The sequence below is a fragment of the Epinephelus lanceolatus genome, chromosome 21 (genome assembly GCF_041903045.1).
Source record: "Epinephelus lanceolatus isolate andai-2023 chromosome 21, ASM4190304v1, whole genome shotgun sequence".
NCBI classification, from domain to species: domain Eukaryota; kingdom Metazoa; phylum Chordata; class Actinopteri; order Perciformes; family Serranidae; genus Epinephelus; species Epinephelus lanceolatus.
Window position 1 is genome coordinate 16175953 of NC_135754.1, and position 27045 is coordinate 16202997.

A 27045-nucleotide genomic window follows, 5' to 3' on the forward strand; every position below is an offset into this window, starting at 1 on the left:
GGAGGATGGCAATTACTTACATTTTAAGTCATACATTGGGAAATTTTTTTTGCTAACATTAGCCACCTTAAACTACTGCTTAAACTGGACCGGACCTTTTACACCAAATTAGGTCTGAAACCCATTTATTTTTGGCTCGAAATGCTCCAAACAGAACCCATTCTATGTTGGTGGAAAAGGGGTATCGTATTCATTTGAGCACGGGTGTGTTTTACTGCTTACAAATACAGCTTTTCTGAAAAAGGATGTGTTATTTCATTCTTAAAAGTTACAGAGTTTCCATTTAATGCAACCTTAATGCTGATTTTGGTTTAGATATTTTGTCATACAGATTTTTGGTCTGTTATCTATCCAGCAGTGGGTGATGGCAAATGTGCCAAAAGTGACTGCCTTCTGATTTACCCTGAACTTCTTTCCATGCATATCCCCCTGAGACCCTGTGTCCTCATACGAGGACATCACATTTTGGGTTTACTTGGCCTTACACTTCATTCTACTTAACTTAGACCAGTTGTGCTCGTTCGTGGACAGTTTTTTGTGCCATCTAGTGGCAGTAAGACCACAGTACACCAAAAAACAAGATGGCAGCCATCTCTGCCAAGTCTGCAGCCGACCCTGACACAAAAGTGGACAAGGTCCCAAACCTGATCACATTTTATGGTTGAAACTTGTTTATTTATGATTAATAATGTTTGTAGTATGACTCGCCCTACAAATTTTACCAATGTTAGCAACGGTTACAACGAAGACATAAGGAATTTATCATCAGCTCATTGAAGGACATTGGGACTTTGTTATCGTCTTGTTTGAGGATATAGGGACTAGGGACTATTATCGTTGACAGTGTTTTGTTTTTTATACTTACCAGGTCCTACTAATCCCAAATAGCTTGGAGAAATTGAAAATGCAAACCAAACAAAAGTTCGGGTCTCAGGAGGATATGGTACATAAAAAAACCTACTGAGGACACCCCTCTAGGACAGAAAGAAAATAATCACACACGTGAACAACGCAAACACATTTAATATTAAATGTTGGTTTTATTTTTTAATCTTTTTTTGTTGTTTTTTGTTTTTTTTTTCCAAAGTCGCTTGATAATCTTGACAAAATTGCAACATATTCCATACTTCTCAAACTGACGGTGTGTCTGTTCCTATTCCAGATTAGCTGTGGAGGGAAAAGTTGTGCGCTGTTCTGGACAGGTGAAGTCCTAAATGATGAAAAGCAGCTTTGACCGTACAAATAAAAAGAACACATGAACGACTCAGAGAGACTCCACACTGGCATCCTATGTCGTAACGTTGCTGGGGGGTCAGGGGTTAAGTGTCTCTCTGCATAAGTCCTGGTTTTGCCAGGCTGAACGAAAAAAAAAAAAAAAAAGAGTGACTGAAGAAAAAATTCAGGGGCTCAGTAGCAGAAGTGTGTATGTGTGTATCTGTGGAGGGTTAAGGGGGGTGCAGCACAGAACATAGAACAGGCCAAGCACACAAAATGATTCCTTCCTGAGACATTGGCATGTGTACAGTAATGATGGTCTGGATGAAACGTGTGTGTTAACGGTGAAGGCGTTTTGGTGTAAAGTGAGTCACAGGGTGTGAGGTTGCTCTGGATCCGGCATAAAGTCACATATTTGTTTCTACCACAGGTTGCCAGGGGGGAGATTTGTGAGGACTTGGTTGACAAACATCACATTTGGGACCTTCACTTGCCTGACCACTGACAGAGCAGAGGCATCACTACAATCTATTCTTTTCCCATCCACGACAGATTATCGATCCATTCAGAGGCTACTGAGAATCACTTGTGTTTAATACAGTGTGTATGTACACCAGTCTTCACATTTTTAACTCTCTCTTTGAAGCTGCGGCTCACTTGAACTCGGCGGGCGACAAGTGGCATCCGGTTCACCATTTTCAGAAACACCATCTCTTTCTGCTACATGGCCAAAAAAAGCTATGCCCCGACTGGAGTGCTACTTTGTCATCTACTGTATGTAAAAACATGTTTTTAAAAGTGAAGGGCGGGGGGGCGGGGGGGGGGAATTGTCTGTGAAAGCCACATTCTGAACAGCCAGTGATTGGTTAAGGGTCTGTCCAGTATTTAGTAGGACACAAAACATGAAAGAACTTCCTTCAGTAAAATGTGCTCAAAATGTCTTTTCTTGCATCACAAACCTATAAACAAAACACATAAAAGGTATTCTTTAAAAAAAAAAAAAAAAAAAAAAAATCAGGTGAAGCCTAAAACTCTTCATAGTTTTAAAGAAATGAATACAGCTTATATACACAAACTCAAAGGCTACTTAAAATACACCTTAATAATGAATCTTCATTAATTTTGATTTCTTGAAAGGACCTGTGACCATATCATACAACCATGTTCATACAATCATTTTTTTCCATTCTCTTGGAAGCAAGAAAAAAAAACAAAAACAAACAAAAAAAAAAACAAAGAAAAAAAAAAGGAAAACAAATCCAACCTGGAATAGTAGGTGATATTCATCGCGACTTGTTTTCTGTGCACATTTGTTTATGTTTGTTTGTTTGTGTGTGTGTTTGCATGTGTGTCGGCTGGAGAGAAATTTCAACATCTTTTGCTTTTTGTTAATTAGAATAATGTACAAATGTGATAAAACTGAAAGGTCTCTCTCAATACTCTAGATGGGCATGAAAAGATTCAAACAGTGAAGGAGTACAACAATTTCTAATCTCAGAAAACATGTCCTCGTTTCAACCTGCCGCTCTGCTCTGGACATGTCGATCACAATAGTTCCTTAACTTTTTCTATATATATTTATATATCTTTTTGTACGAAATCTGTTTTTTTCGAAGTTGGAAAAAGAGAAAAGACCCAGAGTCTTTGAGGAGGGGGGGTCTTTTGACAAGTCCCAAGCTTGCAGTCTGCCTCAGAGTACATCAAAAAAAAGTGTCTGGTGTTCGTCAAGTCAGTCTGTATGCATCGTCCTTGATCGTATATTTGTCCCACGGTGCTCCACCCGCTCTCAGTTCCATTCGAAACACCTCTCCGCTGCATCCAGATTTGTTTCCATTAGTCTTTTGGAGAAAGGTGGAGAGGGGAGGAGCAGCAGTGGAGGGAAACGTGGAGGGAGAAGGAGGAGGAGTCATCAGCAGTGTTTACGGTGTGGTCTCTCAGAGGCATCCTGTTGCCCCGACCTGCTCCGGCCTTACCTCCCCTCACGTCAGGGCGGTGCTCCAGAGTGAGGGGAAAGCAGATCAGGAGGTGGGGAGTTGTGTTGTAGGAGAGGCTGGAGGTTGGCTCTGCCAGTCTCCTGTGTTCAGCAGTCAGGGTCAAGGCCCCCCGCCCCCTCCTTCGCCCCTCCTCTTTAGAACGTCGTGGGAGGAGACAGAGAGCATGGTGAGGAAAAATAAAATGGTGGGGCCGCTACTACGGCGATTGTGTGGCTGGACTGCTTTGGGCAGAGCTGGGGGACAGACTGGGGCTGCAGCTGCCTGGTGGGGCGCCACTGGGCCGGCCACCTGCGGCCCCGCTTTCCAGACCTTCTGAGTTCTCCAGCATCTCCTGGATGAGAGGGGGCATGGAGCCGGGGATCTCCATCTTCAGGGTGATGACACGCTCAGCTCCTGCAGGGAGGGATGGACAAAATACATTTTAGGTATTTGTTTCTTCTCTTCAACACAGTTTAAACTATGTGAAATTGAGAACCATAAGCAAAACTGAATGTGTAGAAATTAGACGACTAAAATGTTATTTATCATCAAAATTAACAACAATATTTCAGCATAGGTTTGCTTAATCACAGCAAAAATCATCTTCCCGATTATTATTCCCTTCATCAACTTATCTGTTTTAACAATATGCACATATAAACACTGATGGTTAGTAACAGACCTTTAGCACTGATGCTTCTCAGATCAGTGATCTTCATCAGCATCTTGGGGAACATGTGCGGTTTGTGGGGCCTCCTCCTCCTTACGTAAATCTTCAACGCCTCCAGAAGGGGCTCCTGCAGGATGTCCACCTTCTCCGCTTGTTCCAAGTCTTGACGATCTGTGGAGAAACACACAAGTCCAGAACCAATTGTGTCAATAATCTCCCAATGTCATAATCACATTTAGCCACTAGGTGGAGCTCTATGAAAGAGCACAGCACAGCCACATTACTGCTGCTTCACCCACAGACAGGGGTGACACTCAGTCCAGCTCATAGCTGTAGTAAACTTTAGAGAAATGGTCAGTAAGTTTTGAAAAGACGTGTAATACCTCCACACAGCAAACAGATGGCGCTGAGAAGCCCCGTCTCTGCATCATCCATCTCCAGAGGAAGGAGCTGGTTGGCGAAGGCAAAAACCAGGTCTGTAAGGGGACCGAAGCCTGCGTTGTGCATCTGGGTTCGGTTTAGCGTGAGACCATCTGAGAAAGTCATGGTGTCTTGCTCTGGTGTGTAGCGTGTACAGATCCGGAGTATCTGGGGACAGATTCACAAAACAATTGCTTAGAAATCTTAACCACTCCTATAACTCTGCTTCTGTTAAAAAATCTCTTCTGTGATATTTTGTGAATATAGCAATGCTGGACTGTTGTTATTACCAGGATATCCAGACAGGCGGCTTTGAGCAAAGTGATCTGGTCGGCAATGGTGAGCGTTGTGAAGCCAGGCAGCTGCTTAGCAAACTCCACCGTCTTTATGATGCACTTGGTGGAGAGTTCGCTGAACTTGTCCCACAGGTCTACGTCCAAGGATACACGTCGTTCTGAGCTGTTAGTCTGGAAGGAAAGGAAGAGGCGAGGAAAATATTAGATATTTCAGTGGCTATAAACTACAGCTAACAAATACAGGGACACACAGGTTGCCGGTGTCTTGTTACTGACCGTAGTGTATTTGCCCAGCTGGCAGAGAGAGGGGAAAGTTTCCTGGTGCGCCTTGCGAACCCTGTCGATCATCCGCTCTGTGTCAGGACTCAGCACGTAGCTCTCTGTGCACTCCTGCTTCTTCTCATCCTTTTTCTTCTTATTCCGGTCGTTTCTCACGGCTGCAGGGGGCAAAGGAGACGGGCGGAGATCATTAATATGCGTGAAAGAAACTTTTGGCCTAAGTGACAAACTTGACCTCTTGACGAACTTTACGTCTACGCTTCGAATAAAGTAGTTCGTACTGTATCTCGGTGACATGTTTAGGAAATCACTACTGAAAAACCTGCAGTGTAGACAAAACTTTTATGACCTTTGTCAGCCAGTTGAATCTGTATTGCTATATGTCACGCAGCCTATATGCCCCACATAAGCACTACCACAAGGTAAACTGACATTGAGATCAAAGGCAAAGTCATCAGCAGGAAAAGATGCTCTGTCTGCAGCAACCAGCAGCAGCAGCAACCACAGCATCACTTCTCTCATCCTGTGCTGTAAGATAAATGTTGTGAGATGGCTCCATCGACGAAGGGCTATGGTAATGGAGGGAGGGGGGGGAAAAAACCTTGAAATAATCCAATGTGGTTTCCCTCTGGGCGATCTGGCTGAGAATAGTGTGCTCACCCCAAATGACAAAAAACACTAGGCGGGGTGTTTAGCATTGGAATCCCATTACAGGCTCCATCCATTTCTCCAAGCCCATCCAGACTGGGGTGCAGTTTAGCTACGACTGGGTTGTGTATGTGTGTGTGTTGAGGGTGGGGGTGGGATGGGTGAGACGGGGTGCTAGTTGATAAATAGTGGTGGGGGATGGAGCTATCCATAAGGCTGACAAATTGCCACAGCTTTCATTAGGGGTCCCGGCTAATCTAATAACATAATATGACAAATATCCTGCCTCTAATGGTTTTAAAAGGGCTCGGCTGCTGAGCCCATACCGGAGAAAAAAACCTTCCAGCTTTCTCTCTCTCACGTCTCTCTCTCTCTTGGTTATGCAACACACGCTCTCCTCACTTCATTCTCACCAATGCACACTATCTCCCCTTTCCAAAATTGTGTTTCCTGCGCTTTAAATCATCCCACTTTCCTAAACTCATCTCTATCAGTTCTCTCATCTCTACCTCCCCTCCAGGTACCTGAATCTCCCCCAGCCGCTGACCTAAGATCAGATTTTCCTTGTCTTAATCCCAACCTTGACCATTAAGGGTGAGAGCGCTCAGGCTGATGGGAGATCAGTGTCTGTGACAGAGGGGCATGGCCTGGGGCCAGGGAGGGATGCACTACTCAGTGCTGTTGCTCATCCATCAGCCCGCAGACAGGCCTCCCTGCCTGGGAGAACATGAAGGGAAGGAGGAAGGAGGGGGCTGGAAGTCTAATGCTGCACTATGTTATTGCTAAGCACTGCTCACCACAACAAGAAATGAAGAAGACCCTGCTGTGCAGATGGAGCACGGTAATGCATTATTTGCCTGCGTTTTATTGGTACTCATGCGGTAGGCTGGTGTAGTCACCAAAACACCTGTTCAGTAGGAAACAATGCCGTAAAGTGGGACTATATTACACAGGATGTTATCGCAGGCAGATTATAAGACAATGGGCCCCTGGGCACAGGCATGCAGACGGCCCCATCACCTCTCCTAAACAGGAGCAAGACACAGACTTTGTGCTGGCTGTGCCTCTTTTTGTTTTTGTCTTTGTAGCTGTTTTGTGTTTTTTTGTATTTGTTTTCTGCCTCTTGAAGTCATTTTGTGTCTCTTTGAAGTATATTTGTGTCTCTTTGTGGTTCCTTTGCATGTCTTCATGGCCATTTTGTGTCTCTTTACAGGTCAGTTTGTGTCTCTGAGGTATTTTTGTATCTTTTTTAGGTCATTTTGTCTCTCTTTGTAGTCGTTTTGTGTCTCTTTATAGTTCCTTTGCATGTCTTTGTTGATGTTTCGTGTCTTTTTACAGGTCATTTTGTGTCTCTTTGTAGTTCCTCTGCATGCCTTTGTTGATGTTTTGTATCTTATCACAGGTCAGTTTGTGTCTTTGAGGAATATTTGTATTTCTTTAAGGTCATTTGTGTCCCTTTGAAGATGTTTTGTGTCTCTTTTTGGTCATTTTGTATCTCTTTACAGGTCAGACTGTGCCTCTGAAGTATAGTTTTTGGTCATTTTGTGTCTCTTTGTAGTCGTTATGTGTCTCTTTATAGTTCCTCTGCATGTCTTTGTTGGTGTTTTGTGACTCATCACAGGTCAGTTTGTGTCTTTGAGGAATATTTGTATTTTTTTTAGGTCATTTTGGGTCTCTTTGTAGTTCCTTTGCATCATTTTGAGTCCCTTCCTTGTCGATACTGAGTGACATTTTGCAGGTGAAGGCCAGGAGGCCCCTGACACTTTGGGCCCTTAGGCCTGTGCCCAATAGGCCTGTTCGGCAGTCCATCCATCTGTGTTATGATGGGACATTTTATTAATTATGTCAGTGAAAGCAAGCAAAAAATAAATACATTGCTTCCCACTTCCACTTTCTTTAATGAGCTAATCATGCCTTAGTTAGTGAAGGAACACCCTCTTCAGCAGAACTTAAGCTTTAGAGGCCAGTTGCATAAAACAGTAGTAAGCTGCTGAACGTATTTGGGCCAGCCCCGCATGTGGAGCTGATTGGGAATCTGTGTCCTGCCTGCCCATGAGGGGAGGGGTGGAGGGCTGCAATACAGTCGATGTCCAATTAATTCACAAATAAAAGTGGGGCATCCCTAGCGCCCAGACATTACCCGCGCTGACAAATTGGCAGCACAATCATAAGCCGCACAACACAATTTAATGAAGTCATTAAAGAACTATTAGGCACGACTGGCGATCTGTCATGGCGAATTGCCACATGCAATAACTTGGGGGGGGGGGGGGGAGGGTTTGCAGGGGAGCGAAAATGAAAGAAATACTGCCTTGCTTTTTTTATTATGTGTGTGTCTGTGTGTGTGGACTTGAATGTGCATTTGATGTTTGTGTGCGTGCTGACTTCAAGCAATGCATCTTTCAAAATGCATTATGAGAATATGAATGCTAATGGGGGAACTTGCATCCTGGATTGTTTGCGGTTACGTGTTCATTGCATAAAAATGATTTACAAGAGCTGGTGTGTAACGTGCACAGAATACTGTGACAGCGTGCACGCTCAGCCATCACTCAATCATCTGTTCTCGGAGTGGATTTCAGCCGCAGTGTGCAGTTAATAGACAATTTCTGTTAGTGCCTCGGTGTGTATATGTGCGCGTGAGTGTGTGTGTGTGTTTGTGTCTGTATACAAGACAGAGAGAGGTGGGCAAACAGGGATAATTCGTGTGAGGAAAATTAAAGCGCTGGCAGCTCGTCCATCACACAGATTAAATTCAATGGAAAGATAAAAATGTCAATGTTCCCCCTGCTCCTGCTGCTCGCAGCGCAGAGCCACCGTCGACAGTGATGAAACTTTCTCCCTCTCCCTGTCCTCCAGCCTCTCTCATCCCTCCTCCCCCACCCCTCCGCTCTCTCAACTCCAGATTTTCATTCTCGCTCACACTGAGTTCAATACTCTTTCCTCTCACAGCCTTCATCTTTCTCTACTATCCTGCCTTTCCTGGGCTGATGTTATCCTCCCCTTGCGCTGTTCTCCATCATTCTCCGCTTCATCTTATTTTACTTTTATTACTTTTTCTATCGCTGAATAACACCTTCCTCGAGGAACATGTGGGCGATAGCTTTGTGTGTGTGTGTGTGTGTGTGTGTGTGTGTGGGGGGGGGGGTGATAAAGAGAGGGAGAAACGGCTGGTGTGAACTCAGAGACATAAATTCAGTTTCTAGGATTGTGCAACTGAACCATACGATCGTTCCTGATGCACAAAAAAGACTCAAACTGAGACGTGTCAGCAGCGGGAATGAAGTTACTTCGGCTGAAATGTGATTTAAATATGACATTGTGTGTATATGCTGCTGTAGAATCAAGCCATTCCAAACCTTGTACCCAGACTGAAACCTTAGAAAGTTTAATTTGGATATTTTTAAAGGTGAAATTTCAACTCTTATTCCAAAAAAGTTGGGATGCTACGTAAAATGTAAATGAAAACAGAATACAGTGATTTGCAAATCCTTTTGGATATACACTGGGGGAAATAAGTATTCAACGTGTCAATTGTTTTCCATTACATATTTGCCAATTCAGCTGTTCACTTGAAATTTAAACCAGATGTCAGTATCAACTCAATGAAACTACACTATTGAAGAAATCGTAACATTTCAATCCATAAAAATACGTGCAATAAAGTGAAATGACACGTGGAGAAAGTATTAAACATGCTAACTAAAATTAATTTCATACTTGGAGAAGCCAGTTGCAATGCCAGCTTCATGATGTCTCCTGTATGAGGAAACTAATCTCTCACATTGGCCCATTTTATTTTCACTCAGACACTCTTTAAATCTTGAAGATCTCATGTAAGGAACCACTGCACTAGGCAACATGTTTATAACTGAGCCAATACTTCCTAGCATTTCTCATGTTTTAGCCATGTTGCTATGGTTGTAAACTTTCATGACTTGCTGTACGTTAACCTTCATTGTGACCACAAGTCTTAGTCTTCTTTAACCACATGCTGTCAGGTTGATAACAATGTGCCACCAGGCTTACAGGCGTTTCCCTTGTAACCCTCCACTTGCTCCTAACACCCCCCCTCCCTCGTTCTGACGCCGTCTTGCTTGGCATTGCCACCTGGCAGCAGGCCTGGCACTGTCGTCTGGAGCTGTCTGCCGACAGACACAAGGTCACCCAGACGTCCCCCGGCGCTAGCGGGGGGTCCACCTTCTGTGTGTGTGACAGCGAGTGTATGGTGTGTTTAAGTGGAGCTGTCTGAGTGCATTTCTGTTTAAGCAGTTTTATTCATATCAGTTTGTGTTTGTCACCTTGCATGTGCATAATGTGAGCGTGTGCATGAAATTATGCACAAGCATGCATTTTTTTGTGTGCGTGTTCTCTTGTCTGAGTGTGTGTGTGTGTGTGTGTGTGAGAAAGGCAGAGAGACTCCCTGCTGGCCCCAGATGGCCAGCCTTTCCTTCCTCACCGGCCTGGACCAGTTTCACTAGCCAAAGTCACTGCTGAGGACACAAGACGAGCACTCAGCACGCTCTGCACAAAATGGCCGCAATCAGAAAAAGACATTGCTGGTAAACTTTAAGCTGCTGAGCAAAAGTGGCTAAGTCAATTTGATAATAAAATTTCAAGCCTCCACTCCATTCAGAAACCGGCTTTAGCTTTTGCAGTACTACTAAATAACCACTAGATGGCTCTCCAACCCCAGTCTATCCCCTTGTTGTGGGCCCTGTGTGTGTGTGTGTGTAAAAGAGCCGGCTGCTGTGATCCTTCTAACCATGATTAATGGCCCCATTCAAAGGTAAGGAGCTCAGAGGATAACTTCTTTTACTGTAAGCCACAGTGCTGTGGCATGGGGAGTACTCCCTGCACTCGCTGTACCAGAAAGATGAGGTAAATAGCGCTGGGAAGACAAGAGGCAGGGAGGGATGGAGCAATGGAGGACTGTTGGCATGTGCATTTAAACAGGCCTGTGAGCGGAGGAGAGGCGCTACACTTTCCGTCTGCATATTATTAATCTATTACCAAGCATTTATCAGTATTCACGAGGACAAATGTGTCCCATACACACATTCTGCTAATGTGTAAAATGATAGCGAACGTGTGTATAACCGACTGTGTGTCATGTGATCAGGCTCTGCTGGCCTCTGAGTTCTCTGCGGTCACACCTCTTCCAATTACTTTATCAAGTCTGACTGCCTGCGTGTATGTGTGTGTGAGTGTGTGTGTGTTCACACAGCCCCCGGGGTGCAATGATGGGAGCAGACGCCTGCTCTTTCACTCTCGGCAGGTGAGAACATATTCATCACAGAGGCCTGCCAAGCCTGGCGACACCCTGACTGTTATTGCCAGTCTGCATCACGGCTACCCTTTGTCTCGCTTTTACAGCGGATATTCTCTTACAGATAAAACCTCAAAAAAAAAAAAAAATCAATTAAAGCATCAATGTGCGAGGAATTCTTGGTAACAGCTTTGATTTTACTCTGAATTTGTTTTTTTCTCGGAAAAATGACAGCACAGTTGTAAATAAATAATAAATCAAGCGCAAACGCACACACATGAACTGCCGCCAGAACTGATGTGTGTGTGCATCAATAATGAACGCTTATGCAATGTTGGTAGTGGAACAAATGTCAACAAATGCTGGGGCTTAGGACTTCCTGCAGTGGTAACAATCATGCTAACCCCTCAGGGATTAAAACAACTATGATGAGATCAGTGCGTGGCCCCAAAGAGCCTTGTGGAAGAAGCAGGGAGTTCTGGGTAATGCAGTCCCTTGTATACTTACACTCCTTAGACATCCCGACTTCCAGGCACTTCTGCAGCCGACAGTACTGGCAGCGGTTGCGGGTGACTTTGTTGATAATGCAGTTCTTCTCCCGGTGACAAGTGTACACCATGTTCTTCTGGATGCTTCTCCGGAAGAAGCCCTGTGTGACGGAGAGACGGAGAGGTGAGGAGATGAGGAGAGAAGGCAGGCGCAGACGGATGGGTGGCAAAGGGAGTGTGAGGGAAACAGGACTATCTTAGCAAACAGAGTAGCAAATAGCTAAATGTCATGGCAAATAGAGTTGTATTGTTTGCTGTTGCGTATGTGCATTGGTTGCCTTCTGCAAACTCTCATTGCCCATGTTTACAATGTCCCTTTTCATTAAGTTCTCAACAACAACTAACTTACAAGATGAAATGAATGAAGTTAAAAAGAGGCCATGTGCAGCTGCATTCAAAGGGCAATACAGTACCAAACACTTAAGTCCTTAAAAGGCTTACTCCATGGCATAATCCGCACAGTGACTAACAGTCGGAGAAGTATCAGCATCTTCTGAGGTCGCCCACCTGCTCAGAGAGGGCCATCCCAACATTAAAGCTCTTATGAAGATGTGTCAGGTCCAAAGGCTTTTGGGGCAAAAGGCACAGGGTTACTGAGTGCCATATAAGCGTGGCCTAGTTTACGCAGCCAGAAATAAGCAATTCTAGATCCAGGCCAAGCGCGTATTATTAGAGAAGGAGAGACAGAGAGAGAACATAGGCTGAACACAATGTTGTGTAAGAACAAAAAACAAAAAGGAATCCCTCTTTTCAATCTGACTAGATCAAAGAAAAGACATTTAAATATTTAGTCCATGTGGTGGAGGACAAATTATAATGAGCTCATCTTTGGTCACTGAGCTGGAATGAGAGATCTTCGGGGAGGCTAACTATGTTTTGATCGCACAGGAGCAAGACACAGAAACAGAGGACAATATCTCTCCCTAATAGATATGATGAAAAGCATCCGAACTTCTGTTGTCCTCAATACCAACTCCAATAAAGCCGATGTTAACCTTTGTGGCCTCGTTGCTTCAACATCCCTTGTGTGTCAAAAAGATAAAAAGAGGTTAATGCAAATCAGCCACTGAGCGCTCCGGACACATGTGATACAGGTCAATGTCAGTATTGATGTGACGCAGTGGGACATGGAAAGGTGGGTGGGGCTAGCTCGGGAGAGAAGGAGGTGGGGTGGAGTGTGGTGGGGTCGCTGCCAGGGAGCCCCATCCCATGCCGAGGGATTAGCTCTGCTAGCCGACAGATGGCTGGTGGACCTAAGCCTGCAATTTGTCCCTCCCGGATCACCGGCCTCTTCTCACATCTCTCGTCCACCACCACAGAGTGGAAGTGATTCTAATGAGGAGGAAATGTGTACGGGTTGTAATGTTATCTGTCTGAACAACATACAGATAGGCCTCACATCTGCTTTGCAACTGGTTGTCACAGAAAAAAATTAGTGATGGGTTGCTTTCCAGCCAGTCCTGCTCCTCACACATCATATCCAGCCTAGAAATAGAAGGTCGGGTACCTCGAGCAGATACCTGCAAACTACTCTGAGCAAACCTGCCGTGAGGCCTGAACAAACAAAGCCGAGAGAACGAGGCTTGTAGTTCAACATTAATTGTCACAGCTGATGCTGAGGGATAAGTCTGCGGCCTTTGTGTGTGCCTGTGCGTGCGTGTATCATGTCCCCTTTGATCCGACTGGGCCCTGACCCTGACCTCAGTGTCACATGGGATTGACCCACTCCCCCCTCGCAACCACGAGGCTCAGGTGCCCTCTCCCAGCACCTCCCGATTGGCTGTTGCTGCCGGCCCGTGGGCCAGTCGATTGTTCCTGCCCCCTCCTCCCTCCCCTCCTTCTTTTAGGAGTCATTGCTTCCTGCGGCCCTTAAGCCTCTTTTTGTATCACCGCTTAATCCACCCGGCGACAAGAGCCCTCAGCGGGCCTGTCAGCCACCCTGCAGCGTTCAGAGGAGATGAGAGCTGCGAGGAGAGGGAGAGGGAGAGATGAAAACAAGGAGAGAACGGCAACGGCACATACATGATTGTATGTGTCATGTGAATTGGCGGCTGTCTACCTGGTGTGCGTTGTGAGCCTCGTGCATTTATGAGTGTGTCAGTGCCTTCTACTTTGCATGTGTGTGAGGAAATGCTTTATTAAGAGGGAAGCAGGGGGGGAATCTGGGGTTGGCGAGTTCACAGGGAAGCACAGGAATCCTCTCTTACGTGACTTTCACACTGTGCCCAGATTAAGAGTGCGTTCCCAGCCTCCCACTGCGACCGTGCATACGTGTGTGTGTATGTGTGCGCGCCTGTGAACGCCGCCTCTATTACGAAGCAGCTACTGCTACAGCCCGCACATTAGCAAAGACGGATGCTTGGTAAGAGGGCTGAAAAACACAGCAAATAGGGGACATTCTCGCTCCAAGCGGTGGTTGGGGATTTTGGGAAATATTGGTCGCTTGCTTCCCTCCCGTTGCAGCGGATACCAGGAGGAGATATCGCCTGCTGCGCGCTGCCGTGCCTCCAAGACAAAAACATAAACATGAGGGGGTGGGCATGCATATTTAATGTTTAAGTGTTAATATCTGGAGGGGAAAAGAAGTGCAATGCCGGTGAGTATGTGCGGGCGGTGGAACTTAAACAACAAACGAACGAGCTGTCTCCAAGTAGCAGAGCTCAACATCCCCCTCCTGTTTCCTCTGTTTGCTGCAGCCCCCAGGAAATGCCTTTGTAGTTTGGCACGCTGCAGCAGAGCCGACGCTGCTAACCCTCGACTTACCCCGGTCTCAGATGAGACAACCATATACATTCACATGCCTGTAGTGTTGAATTATTGAGTATGCTATGCCAAGTCATCTCCTCTGAAGTCAGAGATATGGAGAAGGCATCCTGAATTTTTCAAATTAGCACTGCGGCTGTTGAGTGGGCAGACAGCTGGACTAGCGGCTAGCTGTTGAACTGGGTATATTTTCATAGTTTTAGCCAACATTTCTAATGCTTATGATATCATTGTTGTGTAAATTGTTGTGTTATTTGGTGGCGATGACAAATTAATCCTAGATTGAAGCTTTCATACTTGTGTTGCAGTGCTTCAAAGCAGCAATGTGTAGAATTTAGAGGCATCGAGCAGTGAGGACTGCAGATTGGAGTGCACAAAAGGTGAACTCCCGGTTAGTATTCCTTCAGTGTGCATTGTCTAGGAAGCTGTTACCGGGAGCTGAATTATCAGCAGAGATCTAACTCTCTCCAAAACAGAAAAAAAAAAACGCTAAAAAGGAGTTTCACGTTACAAATGAGTGTTTCTCCAATGCTGTTTGGCTCATCGCAGACAGGCCGCTAACCCAGCAACTGCTAATGTGTGCTAATATTTTTCATTGATAACTTAAGATCCACATGTTCAGGAGGTTGTTACTGGGAGCCAAATTATCCACAGATGTCTCTCTCTCTCTAAGACAAACGAACCTGGTGATTTAAACTGGTAAAAACACTGAATAAAGTAGTTTTATGTTAAAAATAGGAGTTTTACTGTAGAAACATGGCTTTGCATCATGGCGGACTCCATGGACAAGGACCTGCTCCCTGTGTAGATACAACGACTCATTCTAAAGTAACAAAAACACGATTCTTATTTTCAGGTGATTATAAACTAAAGAAAACAATCTACCAGTATATACTCCTACATCCTACACACTGGACCTTTGACAATTCAGGGTGCTAAGAGTGTCAACAACTGACGGTGAAACTTCTCCATTAAGTTGTCATTGTTCTAAAATAATATGCTCTGCACAATAACTGTTGCCTGATGAATTAAAACATCAGCTATATCCCCGACGTACAATAACCTCACAAAGCTAATTACAGTGTCAGTTCTGACACGTTCTGAGCTGTCGGAGAAAACAACACTGTGATCACTAAGGAGAAACAACTCATTACTCAAGTTTACAGCTCGTCTATTGTTTGCACTCCTCCTATGTTTATCACACTGCTACAGAGTTCTTACCTACCATTAGCAAGTGTCAGACTGCTGTGTGTTTAATACCTTTTAAATGCCTCCTTTGTCCTTTTATACTGACAAACTCAAATCTCATATAAAGATGTGAACAGAGCAGTATGCAATAACACAGGCGACCACTTACAAATGCGCAACCACTGTATCTGCTTCAGGCGATGTGAGGTGTGTTTAACACTGACACTTACCACAGAATAGATTTCATACTTTCATACTGGTCTCACACAACCACATGCACACACACTCTCACCGGAGGCTGTGATTTAGCCTTGTTATTTCACTTATTACCCCATTCAATCAGATGCTATTAGACAATGGGGAGCACTGTTAAGCGGACACAGTAAAAGCACTTTGGGGCTTTGAGATCAAAGTCAGTGCTTTTTAATACACACATAAGCACCTAGAAATAAAAATGCATAGTCAAAGTTACCAGGTTCCCACAGTCTGTGCTAAATTGTGTAAAAACACCAGTTTGGAAACACTATTGTGAAACACGATTACTTTAGAAAAATTGAGTGCGTCACCCACACTACACAAAACTATCATGACACGGGCACATACGCACCATCTTCCTTTTTCTCATCCTTCGCTTTTCTCAGTAAACACAGTTGTAATTTGTCTTGTGTTGACAGTAAAGACCGTATTTCCAGTAACATGAATCACATCTGTGTGATATCTTTTAAATGATTCAGCAAAGTAAGAACTGACTGTAGTCTGAGCAAACTTAAAACAATATATTACTTGAAATGTTCTGACTTTCAATTCAGGAAATCAATTTGCAGACAGTGCCCACATGGAGCAGCACAGTCTGCAGCAGTTTGGTCGCCCCTATAAAACAGCTCAGGGGTCAGCCTCTACTTAGTTTATTAAATTTTTATAAGATGGGTTTGGGGAGCAGGTTGAGTTTCAAAGAGCACTTGGAGGGTTTCTGTTAAAGGGTTATGTGTTTGTATAAATAAATCCTTGCTTCCTTGCGTCCCTTTGTGCATTCTTTACTCCCCTTCCCCCCAGTGCTCTGACCGTCTTTCTTCTGGTGTCAATGAGTTCAGCTGTGGCCCCTATACCCCGTTCGCCTAATCTGCTGCCCCCTCAACCATCTCCACTTCTCCCTTTCGAGCTGTTCATGCCTCCCAGAGCTCAGGCTGCTCTCACCCTCACTGTCTCTCCCATCTTTGTATCGTTTTGTCTGCATTTCTATATTCCCCCTGAGCTCCTGCCCATCCTCACTGTTTCTTTTTACACTGCTACTGCCTCCTGCCTTCTTCAGTATGCCTTTTTTCTCCCTGCTCTACCCCCTTCCTTCCTCACCACTCCTTGTGCTGCACATATGGCAACACATACAGACCACAGTATTGGCTGCACAGTCGATAAGTCAAAGGGTCTAGCGGGCACCTGTCACCAACAGCACCACACTGCCTGCCGTCATCAGACCACTCCCTTCCTTCTCCTGCCATACACAGGGCTGTTGTCACGAGAAAACCTTACATGGCGTATTTTCCGTACTCTTGTTTGGGTCAAGACTTTATAACTTCCGAAATCCTACTTGGTAAATTCAAGAAAGCATTGCCAGGGTGGTTTGTGAGATGTTGACACAGTGGATATATAAGGTTTGCACCTGGCAGTAAGATTACATTAGATTCCACAGATCCCTCCTCCTCATCTCTGTCCTCCTCTGAGCTTTCACAACTCTGGCTCTGCGCCTTGGGAGAAGCGAGATAAAGAGGTCTGTGTGCTAACACTAGCAGGGGAACATGTATGCATGCACGCAGCAACTATCGACTGATAACGCAGCAGATGGGGGCTATAAGGCCTCTTCAGCACCTGCATAACATGGCCGTATTGATAAGAGACGGCCAATGTGGACACGTCAGCAGAGCTGATATGACCAGCAGCAGCACTCAAAAAGAAAAATAAAATCCTGCACGGCTGACAGAGTTTCACATACCTTACATGATAAGATGCAGGCCCATTATATACGTTATCTTGTTTTACAATGTGTGCAGATATACATGTTCCTCTCTTTAAGTGTTGAAAGAGGCAATTGCACTCTGTCCAGGTCATCTTGACACTTTGGCAACTCAATAAAGCAGCTGGTGTCAGTAAATAGCCGCGGTTACATGGGCAATATTTCTTTATCCTGACTGAAATTATTCTGATGTACTAAATTAAGCGATCAGATAAGATGCGTTTACATGCCCCGAAGCGTTTAATCAGCATATAACTTTGTAACTTTGTGTATATGGCTCCACCCGCTGTGAAGCGTCTAATCTGCTGGAAAAATAACAGATGAAGAAGAAGAATATGGTTTGTTTTCCAACCTTTTGGGGAAAATTAAAGTCATTAAATGTATCAGTAAGTATCCTAAGTGTAACCTAGGTTATTTTCTGTAGCTACAAATTACAGATGTCCCCTAAACACCTCACATGCAGACTATGGGTAGATGTTACAATTTACCAATGCTCCCTAAACATCTCATATGCAGGCTGCTGGTAGTGATAGACGACTGTTATGTCCAGCAACTCCACAATGCAGCCTGTAACAACAATGTTACATTGGGCTAAGGTTTCAAAATCAAAGAATACATTTATTAATCAGAGTGCTGACACTAGCAGAGCGCTTATGAACGATACTCTCTGAAATCAGCAGAGGGAGGCGCATAGAAAGAGCTGTTGCAGCAGGTGTGTGGTGCACCAGCTACATCACCTAATACGCAGCAGGAATATATTCATTCCAACCAGAGAGAATGTATTATATGAAGCGTTTACATAGTTATAAGGCACTAATATTTTCCTGTTAAAAAGATTATCAAAGGTTTACACCACCCGCTCAACCTGATTTCATCCAATTGGGCCAGTCTCCTCCGACTGAGGTGGTCACATGAAGCATTTTTATTCTTATTGGGCTATTATTCTGATAATATTAGGTTCCATGTTAAGGCACCTAATCACTGCCAATTAAACAGTAGTCAATTTTGACTAATTTTCAACACTAAATTTGAGAATTAAACACTGATGAAAACCCAACAGGATGCCAAATACTCAAAATGACATGCCTTATCGTTTCCATCACCTCAGCTTAGCATGGGAAGACCAGACTGTACTTTTCCCCTCTATAAATCACACGAAGGTCACAAGATTGACGAAACATCTTGCTTGCTTGGCAGTTTCAGAGAAAGGCCGGGAGTCTCACCTTGCAGCCCTCACAGGCGCTGACACCATAGTGGTACCCTGAGGACTTGTCCTGGCACACAAAGCAGGGCTTGTAGACGCGGGGCGGCGGGGGAGGTGAAGGCGGGCTTGGCACTATCTCCTCTGAGCTGGTACTCTGGGTCTCTATCGCTGCGGAGAGGAAAAGAGCAACAAGGAAAAGGGGGTTAGTGAGCGCTATCAGATGGAGCGCTGACAAGACATGCAGCATTAATCGATACCAGTGGGATAAACACAAAATCTCATGTGTGCACTCACACAGATCTTAAACAACCCGGTCCAGACAGATACACTGCTGACAAACATCCAATACAAATCACCAAAAGGGGAACTTACTCACTTTCTAACAATGTGTTTGAAAAGGGGGGGGGGGGGGGGGGGGGAGAGACACTGCAAGAGCAAGGACAACTTCTTGATCACACGTCTTCAGATCCGCCACAGGAAAGACTCCACAAAACATCTTCAAAGAACAAACACTTTCTTACACACATACACAGACACATCATCAAAGCACCAATGAAACCAGCCTCTGCAGAGTATTCTTATTTTCTGCTGGAGTTTTGGCCTGCGTGTGTATGAGCGTTACGGCGAGAGGCTGCTTTGCTAGCAGGGTTCAAAGACAGGTTTTATCCTCTGATACACAGCCCGGAGTTGTGCTTTTATTTTTATTTTTAAATTGCACAGTCTTTTTAAGTAGGAATGCTGGAAATATTAAAGGATAAAACATATACTGTACCAATTAAGGGCAACAAACGGCAAAGCATACTTCTCCCTACTTCTGACAAAACAAGACAGGTCTTTGTAACTTTTTTATCCTCCCGACCAAACACACACATCACTGCCCCTTAGTCAATATCACACCAGTAAACACAAAGCGGCTGGATGCGCTCCGTCTTCATCCAACAAGCACTAATATGACAAATCAAACAACATGCAAGCGCTTCACAGGCTCCCATATTTCATATGCTTGTACATAACAAACAAAAGCAGTCCAGGATTGTGGGGAAGTAACCTGCTGTTGCCTTCATGTAATATGTATTGGACTTTGACCTCAATATCCTGTGTGTTACAAACACAGCTCTTTAATCAAATATAAAAACACACATTCACAGCAGAGAGCTGCACCCCGTGGCTGACTAAACAAGTGTATAACGCCTGTTAGCAAAGGATGCTTTTTTTGTGAGCTAGCTCTGTGTACTTCTTTTTACACTGATGCCATTATGATACCTGAGTTTTGATGCCAAACTATTATACTGTGTAATTTTTTCCATTTAAGGAAATAAGATACACTTGGCATGAGTGGCGGTGGCCTGAACACACACAACCATTCACAAACTGTGATTAGTTACAGTACAAAAATCAAAACTAGAGATCTGAAACAGCTGTTCCTGACCTTTTTCCTTAAGGGACCTCTTTTCTATGATTGAGTCAACTGATGACTCAATGCGTAACAATAACAGAAAAACTGCTAAACTGTACACAAAATCCGAATAGCAAGCACAATAACTGCAGAAAGTTTGTGTAAAATGAGAGATTAGGATGAATGAGCAGATTGTTTCCTGTGAATATGACATCAGAAATTTTCTTGATATTTTTAGTACCTCTTTATATGATTTTCTGTATCATGGATTTTTTTTTTTTCACTTTTAGCAATCACAATACTAAATAGGCGTCTTTTTTTGACAAATTCTTTAAGGTTTTCTTCTCCCTGACATCTGGCCATTGCTCTATAAGCTCTTTGGTTATTTTAACTGCGTACTGAATACTGCTTTCTAAGTTTATATGCTGAATGATAATGCTAAACTTAAAAAAAAAAAAATCATTTAGTTTTTGTCACAGAAGTGAGAGCAACACTGACATATAGGTCTTCTGTGTCTGTCTCCCTTAAACTCAAGAAGACCTCATGACCTCTGCGAAGCTGTCTCAACCCCCAGGTGTTGGAACCAGTGAGCTTAATCCTTCTGCTTCAGTCCATATCCATACAGGTTTACTGTACACCAGTGTGCTTCTATGCAGCCCTGATGCTCCACCCAGCATCATCAGCTCAACAGAAGAGGGATTGGGGAGGTTGACAAGCAGCTCAGGAGCCACCTGCAGCTCAGTGTGTAAATAAGCCATCTATAGTTAACAGATTGGGCTGGTTCAGCAGGCCCCGTAGTACAGCTGGGAACACAATCCACGTGACAGCGCCGCAGACAAACACCGCGCTCGCATTGGATCCTGAGACAGCCCACACAACTCCAATCTCACAGCACATCGGGCAATATGAAGCAAGGGTGAAGTTTTTCTCCTTCTCTTTCTGTGGCACACACACACATGCACACACACACACACACACACACACACACTTTCCTATCTTTTTATAGTGTCTCTGTGCTGGTCTCAGCTTGCCAATCTTCACGCGCATGCAGCAGATGGTGCAGGGGAAGATTACATTCAGAACAACCAAAATAAACCAACCTGAAGCCCAGATATGATCTAGGCTTCCTGTAAAAAAAAAAAAAAAAAAAAAAAAACAGAATCCAGCCTCTACAGATCCTGCGTGTTATATCTGCCGTCAGGGAGACACACAGCATATCCAAGTGGGTTTCAAGTGACGGGTGACAGTTAAGCTAACGGCAATAAAGCTCACATTGCAACACCTAACAGTGACACCCAATCAGGCCCCGCGTATTAAGACATTTCATTTACGAGGCCCAAATGTCATGTGCCACTTCGACACCAGCAGCAACCTTTCAAGCTCCTTGGTGTAAATGGGTCAATACGGGTGGAGGGGTGAAACTTTGGATCGCAGCCTACAGCCAGACACACAAAGAGTTTTTTTTCCTGCCTATTGAGCAGAGATTCTTCGGAAATGTATTTGCATTATCAGGGGAAATGGGAGGAAGAGGAGAGCTTTTTAAAATGATGGAGGGTGGAGATGAAGGGAGGAAAGCAGGGAGGCACAAAAAGGCAAAGAGGAGACGGAGAACTATGATGTGTTCGAGCAATAAACAAGGCAAAAACACAAAACAGATGAAGTGATAAAAACTGGTACACACACACACACACAGGGAGTGAAAGCTCGGCTGTATTACTTTATTTTCCTCCCTTGAGTTTTTAAGATTCATCTACGTTACAAACACAAACGCACGCACACATACACACAGCTGTCACGATTTAACTCGCAGCCAGGAAAAACTACGAATGGGAGTGTTTTTGTGGAGCTAAAGTGCAAACGATTAATTTCAGAGGAGATTACAGGAAAGGAGTGATACATTTGAGAGAATGTGTGGACACATGCTCGTAAACAAGAATGATACTGTTTTCCAGCAAGGAGAGTTATGCATATTGCAGTAACACATACTTTTTTTGCTGCGGTTGCGGAGGAAAAATGGGAGGTGATTTTATGCAAAGGAGGTGAAGGATTCAGTCAAAAAAGTCGCGTTTCCACCACTGGTAATAGCCACATCACCGCGCCATCTAACTGTCACTGTATTTCCTCTTTACAAGCGATGCAGAAAAACATCTGCACCACACTGATTGTCCACAGAACGCAAACATTTTTAGAACAAAAAAGAACAAGCTGTGTTTACAGTCTGTCGCAATCGGTGGGATATTTAAAAATAGGTTTGTGCATTGAGTCCTTGTTGAGCAAGAGTGATGATTCTCTCGTGACCCGTCAACAGACTGCAGCGATTCTAGCTCCATCTTTCAGTATCGGATTAGTGCACAAGGTACCTCACCAGAGGGGGATGAAAACCGTACTAATGTGTGATGTACTGAACTGAACTGCTTGGTGGAAACAAACTGAGCAGGGCAAGGGCGAGTGTGAGAAGGACAGGGAGAGAATCTGTCCTTTGCTTCTCACTGACATCATGCCACTGGGCCATGCAGTCGCACCACGCTCATGTCAAACAAATTAAACTTAAATAGAGCAGCCATTACATAACATGGCATGTTTTCTCATTAGCAAAAAACCATTCACAGTTTTCCGCGCTCTTCTGCCTCTCTTGATGTGGACTGATTACAGCCCCTGCGTTGTAAGTGTGACGACAGAGCTATTCATCCACGCTGTAGCCGGCCTTCAGTAGCAAGACGTAGACAAACAGACGTGCCACCCACACACATACACATACACATAAACATAAACATGAAAATTGCATCCATGCCTACATTTACGCAACTAAGGGCTTCCCTGGAGCAATTTAAAGAGCCCCATCGGTCGGACACACACACATAAACACGCAGCAGAATGCATGCTCCTAATGAGAGCGCCCATGGAAATCTGGGACACAAGGACAAGAGTCTGTGAGGGGGCTGGCGACTGTAATTAAATACAATGGCTGGCTTCTGGAGCCTTGTCAAGCTGAGGCATGGAGCAAAACAATAGCAGGCCTGTGGACGGAGGGGCAGAGAGGCTCAGCGGAGAGGACAGAGCTACTTAGCCCTTCAGCAGCCCTCACCCAGGCATTATTCAACACCAGCCTGCATCCAAGCTCTGATCAACACCAAACTATCATACAAGCCTGCCTATTGTGCGATCCACGAAATCATACGCACAAACACTGGAAGAACTGACTCACGCTCGCCTGGAGAGCTTCCTTCGATATCCTTGCAACATATTAACACTGGGAATGTGTGTGTCTGGCAAGGTTTCCGGGCCAGAGCCCCTCCAGAGCCCTGCAAAGTCACCACGGTAACTAATACTTGAGCTACGGCTAGAATATCATTCCTTTAGCCAAGAAAGAGAAACATGAATAGACAATAACACGCTGTTTTGCTTAAGGATACAGGCACATGAACCCTGAAAATAATGTTTAAATGAAAAACAGCGCTGATAAGGAATCTATTGTACTGTGGTGAGGAGGTGAAACATGCCAAGCAGACTGTATGGTCACCGCAATTGTTGCTAACCAGACACAAGGCTGGATTCAAGACTACAGCCTGGCATGCTGTCAGACCAGCGCAGGAAGCGGGAAGAAACAGCACAGGCCGTCAGGTGTAACCAGAGGAAACAAACCTGACACTGCACTGTGTTGAATCCACTTAAAAGGAGGATGTGTGTCTATCATCTGACCACTGGCTTGGACTGAGAACTAGCCTTTCAGCTAATCCTGGCATATTTAAAGGAAAACAATACCCATTTTCAAAATTGATACATGGTATTCCTATGGTCTAAGACAGTCCACAACTCAAACCTGTGATGTCATAGGGTATAAAGTCTGGAGCTGCTCCATAGACGATGAATTGGGAAAGATGTTCTAGATGACACAGAGAGCACCCAGGGGAATGTTCTCAGTATATGGGTACATTTTCTGTTTAAGAACTGGGAACACTCCAGTGGGATAAAGTTCATTTGGGTATGGAAAAGAAAACAAACATTCTGTGGGTCCATAAAATCAGTCTCCCATTTATTGTCCATGGAGCAGCTCCAGACTTTATACCCTATGACATCACAAGTTTGAGACCTCTGTGGTTTCTGGCTTTGAGAGAGAGCAGCTCATGTTCGCAGATATTGATTGAACTTTTCTAGGCCATGGAAATAACATATTGGAATTCTTAAATTAGGCGGTGTTCCCCATTAGAAAGGGGCTTGTGTCTGTTTAACATCTGACCACTGGCTCTGGCTGAAAACTAGCGGTTCTGCTAATTCTGGCATGTTTGAAGGTCTAGTGTGTAGGATTTAGTAGCATCTAGTGGTCAGGTTGCCTACATGCTTGCTTCTGTGCCAAGTATGTAGGAGAACTACGGTGGCTGATGCAAAAATGCAAATGGCCCGATCTAGAGTCTGTGTTTGATTTGTTTGTTCTGGGGCTACTGTAGAACAACATGACGGACTCAGGTAAAGAGGACTTGCTCCGTATGTAGATATACTTATTCTAAGGCAACACACTAAACCTTTAAAGTAAAGTATGCCTTATATATTATTATGTTTCTAGTTCGGACTTTTAGTGTTATTGACTGGTGTAAACGACTTGTTAGCTGGATGAATTAACATCAATTCTGAATGACCAATACGTCAAAGCACCTAGATTTGATTTACTTGAGCTCTCCTTTGATATTACACTCACAGACAATTATTATAACTACTCGGTGTGAGCGGCTGTAAGCGAGCACGTGTGTGCAGTGCCCAGATATCTTAATAGCTTAATGTGGCGCGGTGTTCTCGAACTCAGAGCCAAGCACCGGTGATTTAATTAAGTTCAAGTGTGAGTGGTCTGTAATGCCGCTCTTCAGATTCACTTTGCATACATCACGAGCCACAAGTGCACTTAGAGAGAAGCCGCGCCCTCGCAGCCACATCCTCCATAAGCAATTACAGCATGCCTGGACTTAAATGGACAAATATGCACAAGACTGAAATGAAATCTATTCTAATGATGAACTAGCCTGAGCTGTAATAGTGACACAAGATAGCCTGGCTAACATCAGCACTTCAAAAGCATCAAGCCACAGACCAAGGCTCACACACACACACATAGACACACACACACAAGCCCACTGGCTATTATCAAGCCTCCAGACTCTGCTGTCTCGGCCCAGTGCTGCTGAGCAGTTCTTGAGGTTCAGCTCTGGGTTAGTCCACTGAGATTTGATTACCTTCATCCCCACTGGTTACTGGGCCCAGCTGTGAAGCATATTAATGAGATTTCACCATCATTAGGGGGAAGCTAACTACATTAGCAGGCTGGCTGGTTGGCTGGATTGTGGCAAAGAGAAGTGGAGAGAATGAAGGCAGAGCAGGAGGAGGAGAGGGAGGGCTCTGACAGGGTCTTCCACTTTGTTGAATTCTACTCTATCACGCAGCATTGTGTTCCCCTCATTTCTATTAGGTTATCTGGACACACACATGCACACACACACACACACACACATGCTCGCCATGTGTAAGATACATGGGAGTACATATAGAAGTCCATTTGTCTTTCCATGCAGTGAGTGTGCAGGAGAGGAGACACCGCACAGACCACCATGCCACAGGCTGCTGCATTAAGGCTCTCTTTGAAGTCTGCTTAAAATAATGAAGTGGGATGGCCGATGGAACAGCCTCAGGGATAGAGACCGCCTTGCAAAACCCTGGGAGTAGTAGGCCGATGTATCATGCATGTCCATAAAAATGACTGGCAGCAACTTAAGAGCTTTTATGTGCAGTGAAACAGACCAACAAGTGAGCGGAGAAGGACATCTCTCATGCACAGCACTCAACTTTTGCTTAAATTGTCAGACGTTATTTTTGGTTTCCAAGTCAGGAATGTGGGTGAGCAGCAGGGAAAACGATACAAGCACACACACACACACACACACACACACACACATGCAGGAATGCTTTGTCAGCACTCTTGAATTACTGAAGGGGGAAATGGGACTATTTCCTTGCTTACAGGGAAATCCTGCCATTCTCTTACAAAGCGTCATAACAGCTCTCCGCTGAAAATGGATGAGGCTCCGAACTCGCTGCCTTCACACTGATTACTGACAGCAAAGCCACGCACGACATCTGAATATGAGCCGGGCGAGGGCGTGCGTGTGCAATCACATGCTAGGCAGGCACGCAGAGACTGACAGCTGTAAGGAGAGCGATGGTGGGGTGTGTTTGTGTTCAAACACTGAGTGTGAACAGTTATTGGAGGGGAGAGGGGGAGGAACCTGGCGGCAGGGCAGACAGGCATAAGTGAAAACACACACACGGAGGAAGGAGAGCCAGTGGAGGTTAACATGGGGCAGGAGAACAGACAGCATGCCTCACGCCTCCCCTACTCATGGTAACTGAATCCAGCCTTTCCACCCCCCCGTCTCCCGCCACTTTCCACCTTCATCTCTCCCTTACTCCTACCTGTCCTACATACTGAGTCTGACATTCTCTTCTTTCCATTACTCCCTACAAGTCACAGGAAGTCCTCTTTCACATCTTGAATCCTTGTGTTCATCCTTGCCAAAGGGATTTGTCATTTACATTTTTAAAGCATCAACTATTACAACTGCAACCAGCCAAAACATCTAGCCTCTTTCACACATCATACCCAGTTAACTACTGGGAAACCCTTTCAGGCACTGCAAGTAATTTTCACTATTCACACACACAAACTAAACTCAAGAACATTCCGGCTTTGTGAAGGGCTAGGCATAGTTTAAAAAATGACGATACCAGTACCAACACCAGTACCCTTAAAGTGATACCTATACCAACAGTGTATTTCCTTACACACCCATGTTTTCTACTTCTTTGATAGCCACGATGTGAATGGAAGTATTCTTTGAAACACCACCATACACACTACACTTGACTTCACACCACAGACTGTATGGGTTGTAGCTGCTGCGGTATTGGGCTAATCATGTCGCATTAAATCAAAGAATGCTTGCTGTGATGAATGGCGAGCAAAACCATACAAATAGTCTTTTTCTTTCTAGATCAGAGTACAAAAAGAATCGGCTGCAGGTATCATTTGACTGGCAAAGTTTCCACACTATTTGGTATTGGGTTATTTTGGTCGATAAGTACCGATTCCCAGCCCTAGTCTTGCGCATTTTCACTCATGCCATGG

At 44.6% G+C, this 27045-nt stretch overlaps 1 protein-coding gene across 7 annotated transcripts in view; it reads right to left on the bottom strand.

Annotated features, from left to right (window-relative positions):
• Nucleotides 1-1018: 1018 nt before the first annotated feature.
• The window catches only part of raraa (retinoic acid receptor, alpha a), a 174500-nt gene continuing 148473 nt past the window's right edge, over nt 1019-27045 (bottom strand). For all 7 annotated transcript variants that reach the window (XM_078163614.1, XM_033612241.2, XM_033612242.2 and 4 more), the window contains 7 exons: nt 18501-18649; nt 11278-11419; nt 4851-5011; nt 4569-4745; nt 4242-4446; nt 3871-4029; nt 1019-3602 (listed from right to left, as the gene is read on the bottom strand). In XM_078163614.1, coding sequence (XP_078019740.1) covers nt 3406-3602; nt 3871-4029; nt 4242-4446; nt 4569-4745; nt 4851-5011; nt 11278-11419; nt 18501-18649 — 1190 coding nt within the window. In that variant the 3' untranslated portion in view covers nt 1019-3405. The remainder of the gene's footprint in view (nt 3603-3870; nt 4030-4241; nt 4447-4568; nt 4746-4850; nt 5012-11277; nt 11420-18500; nt 18650-27045) is intronic.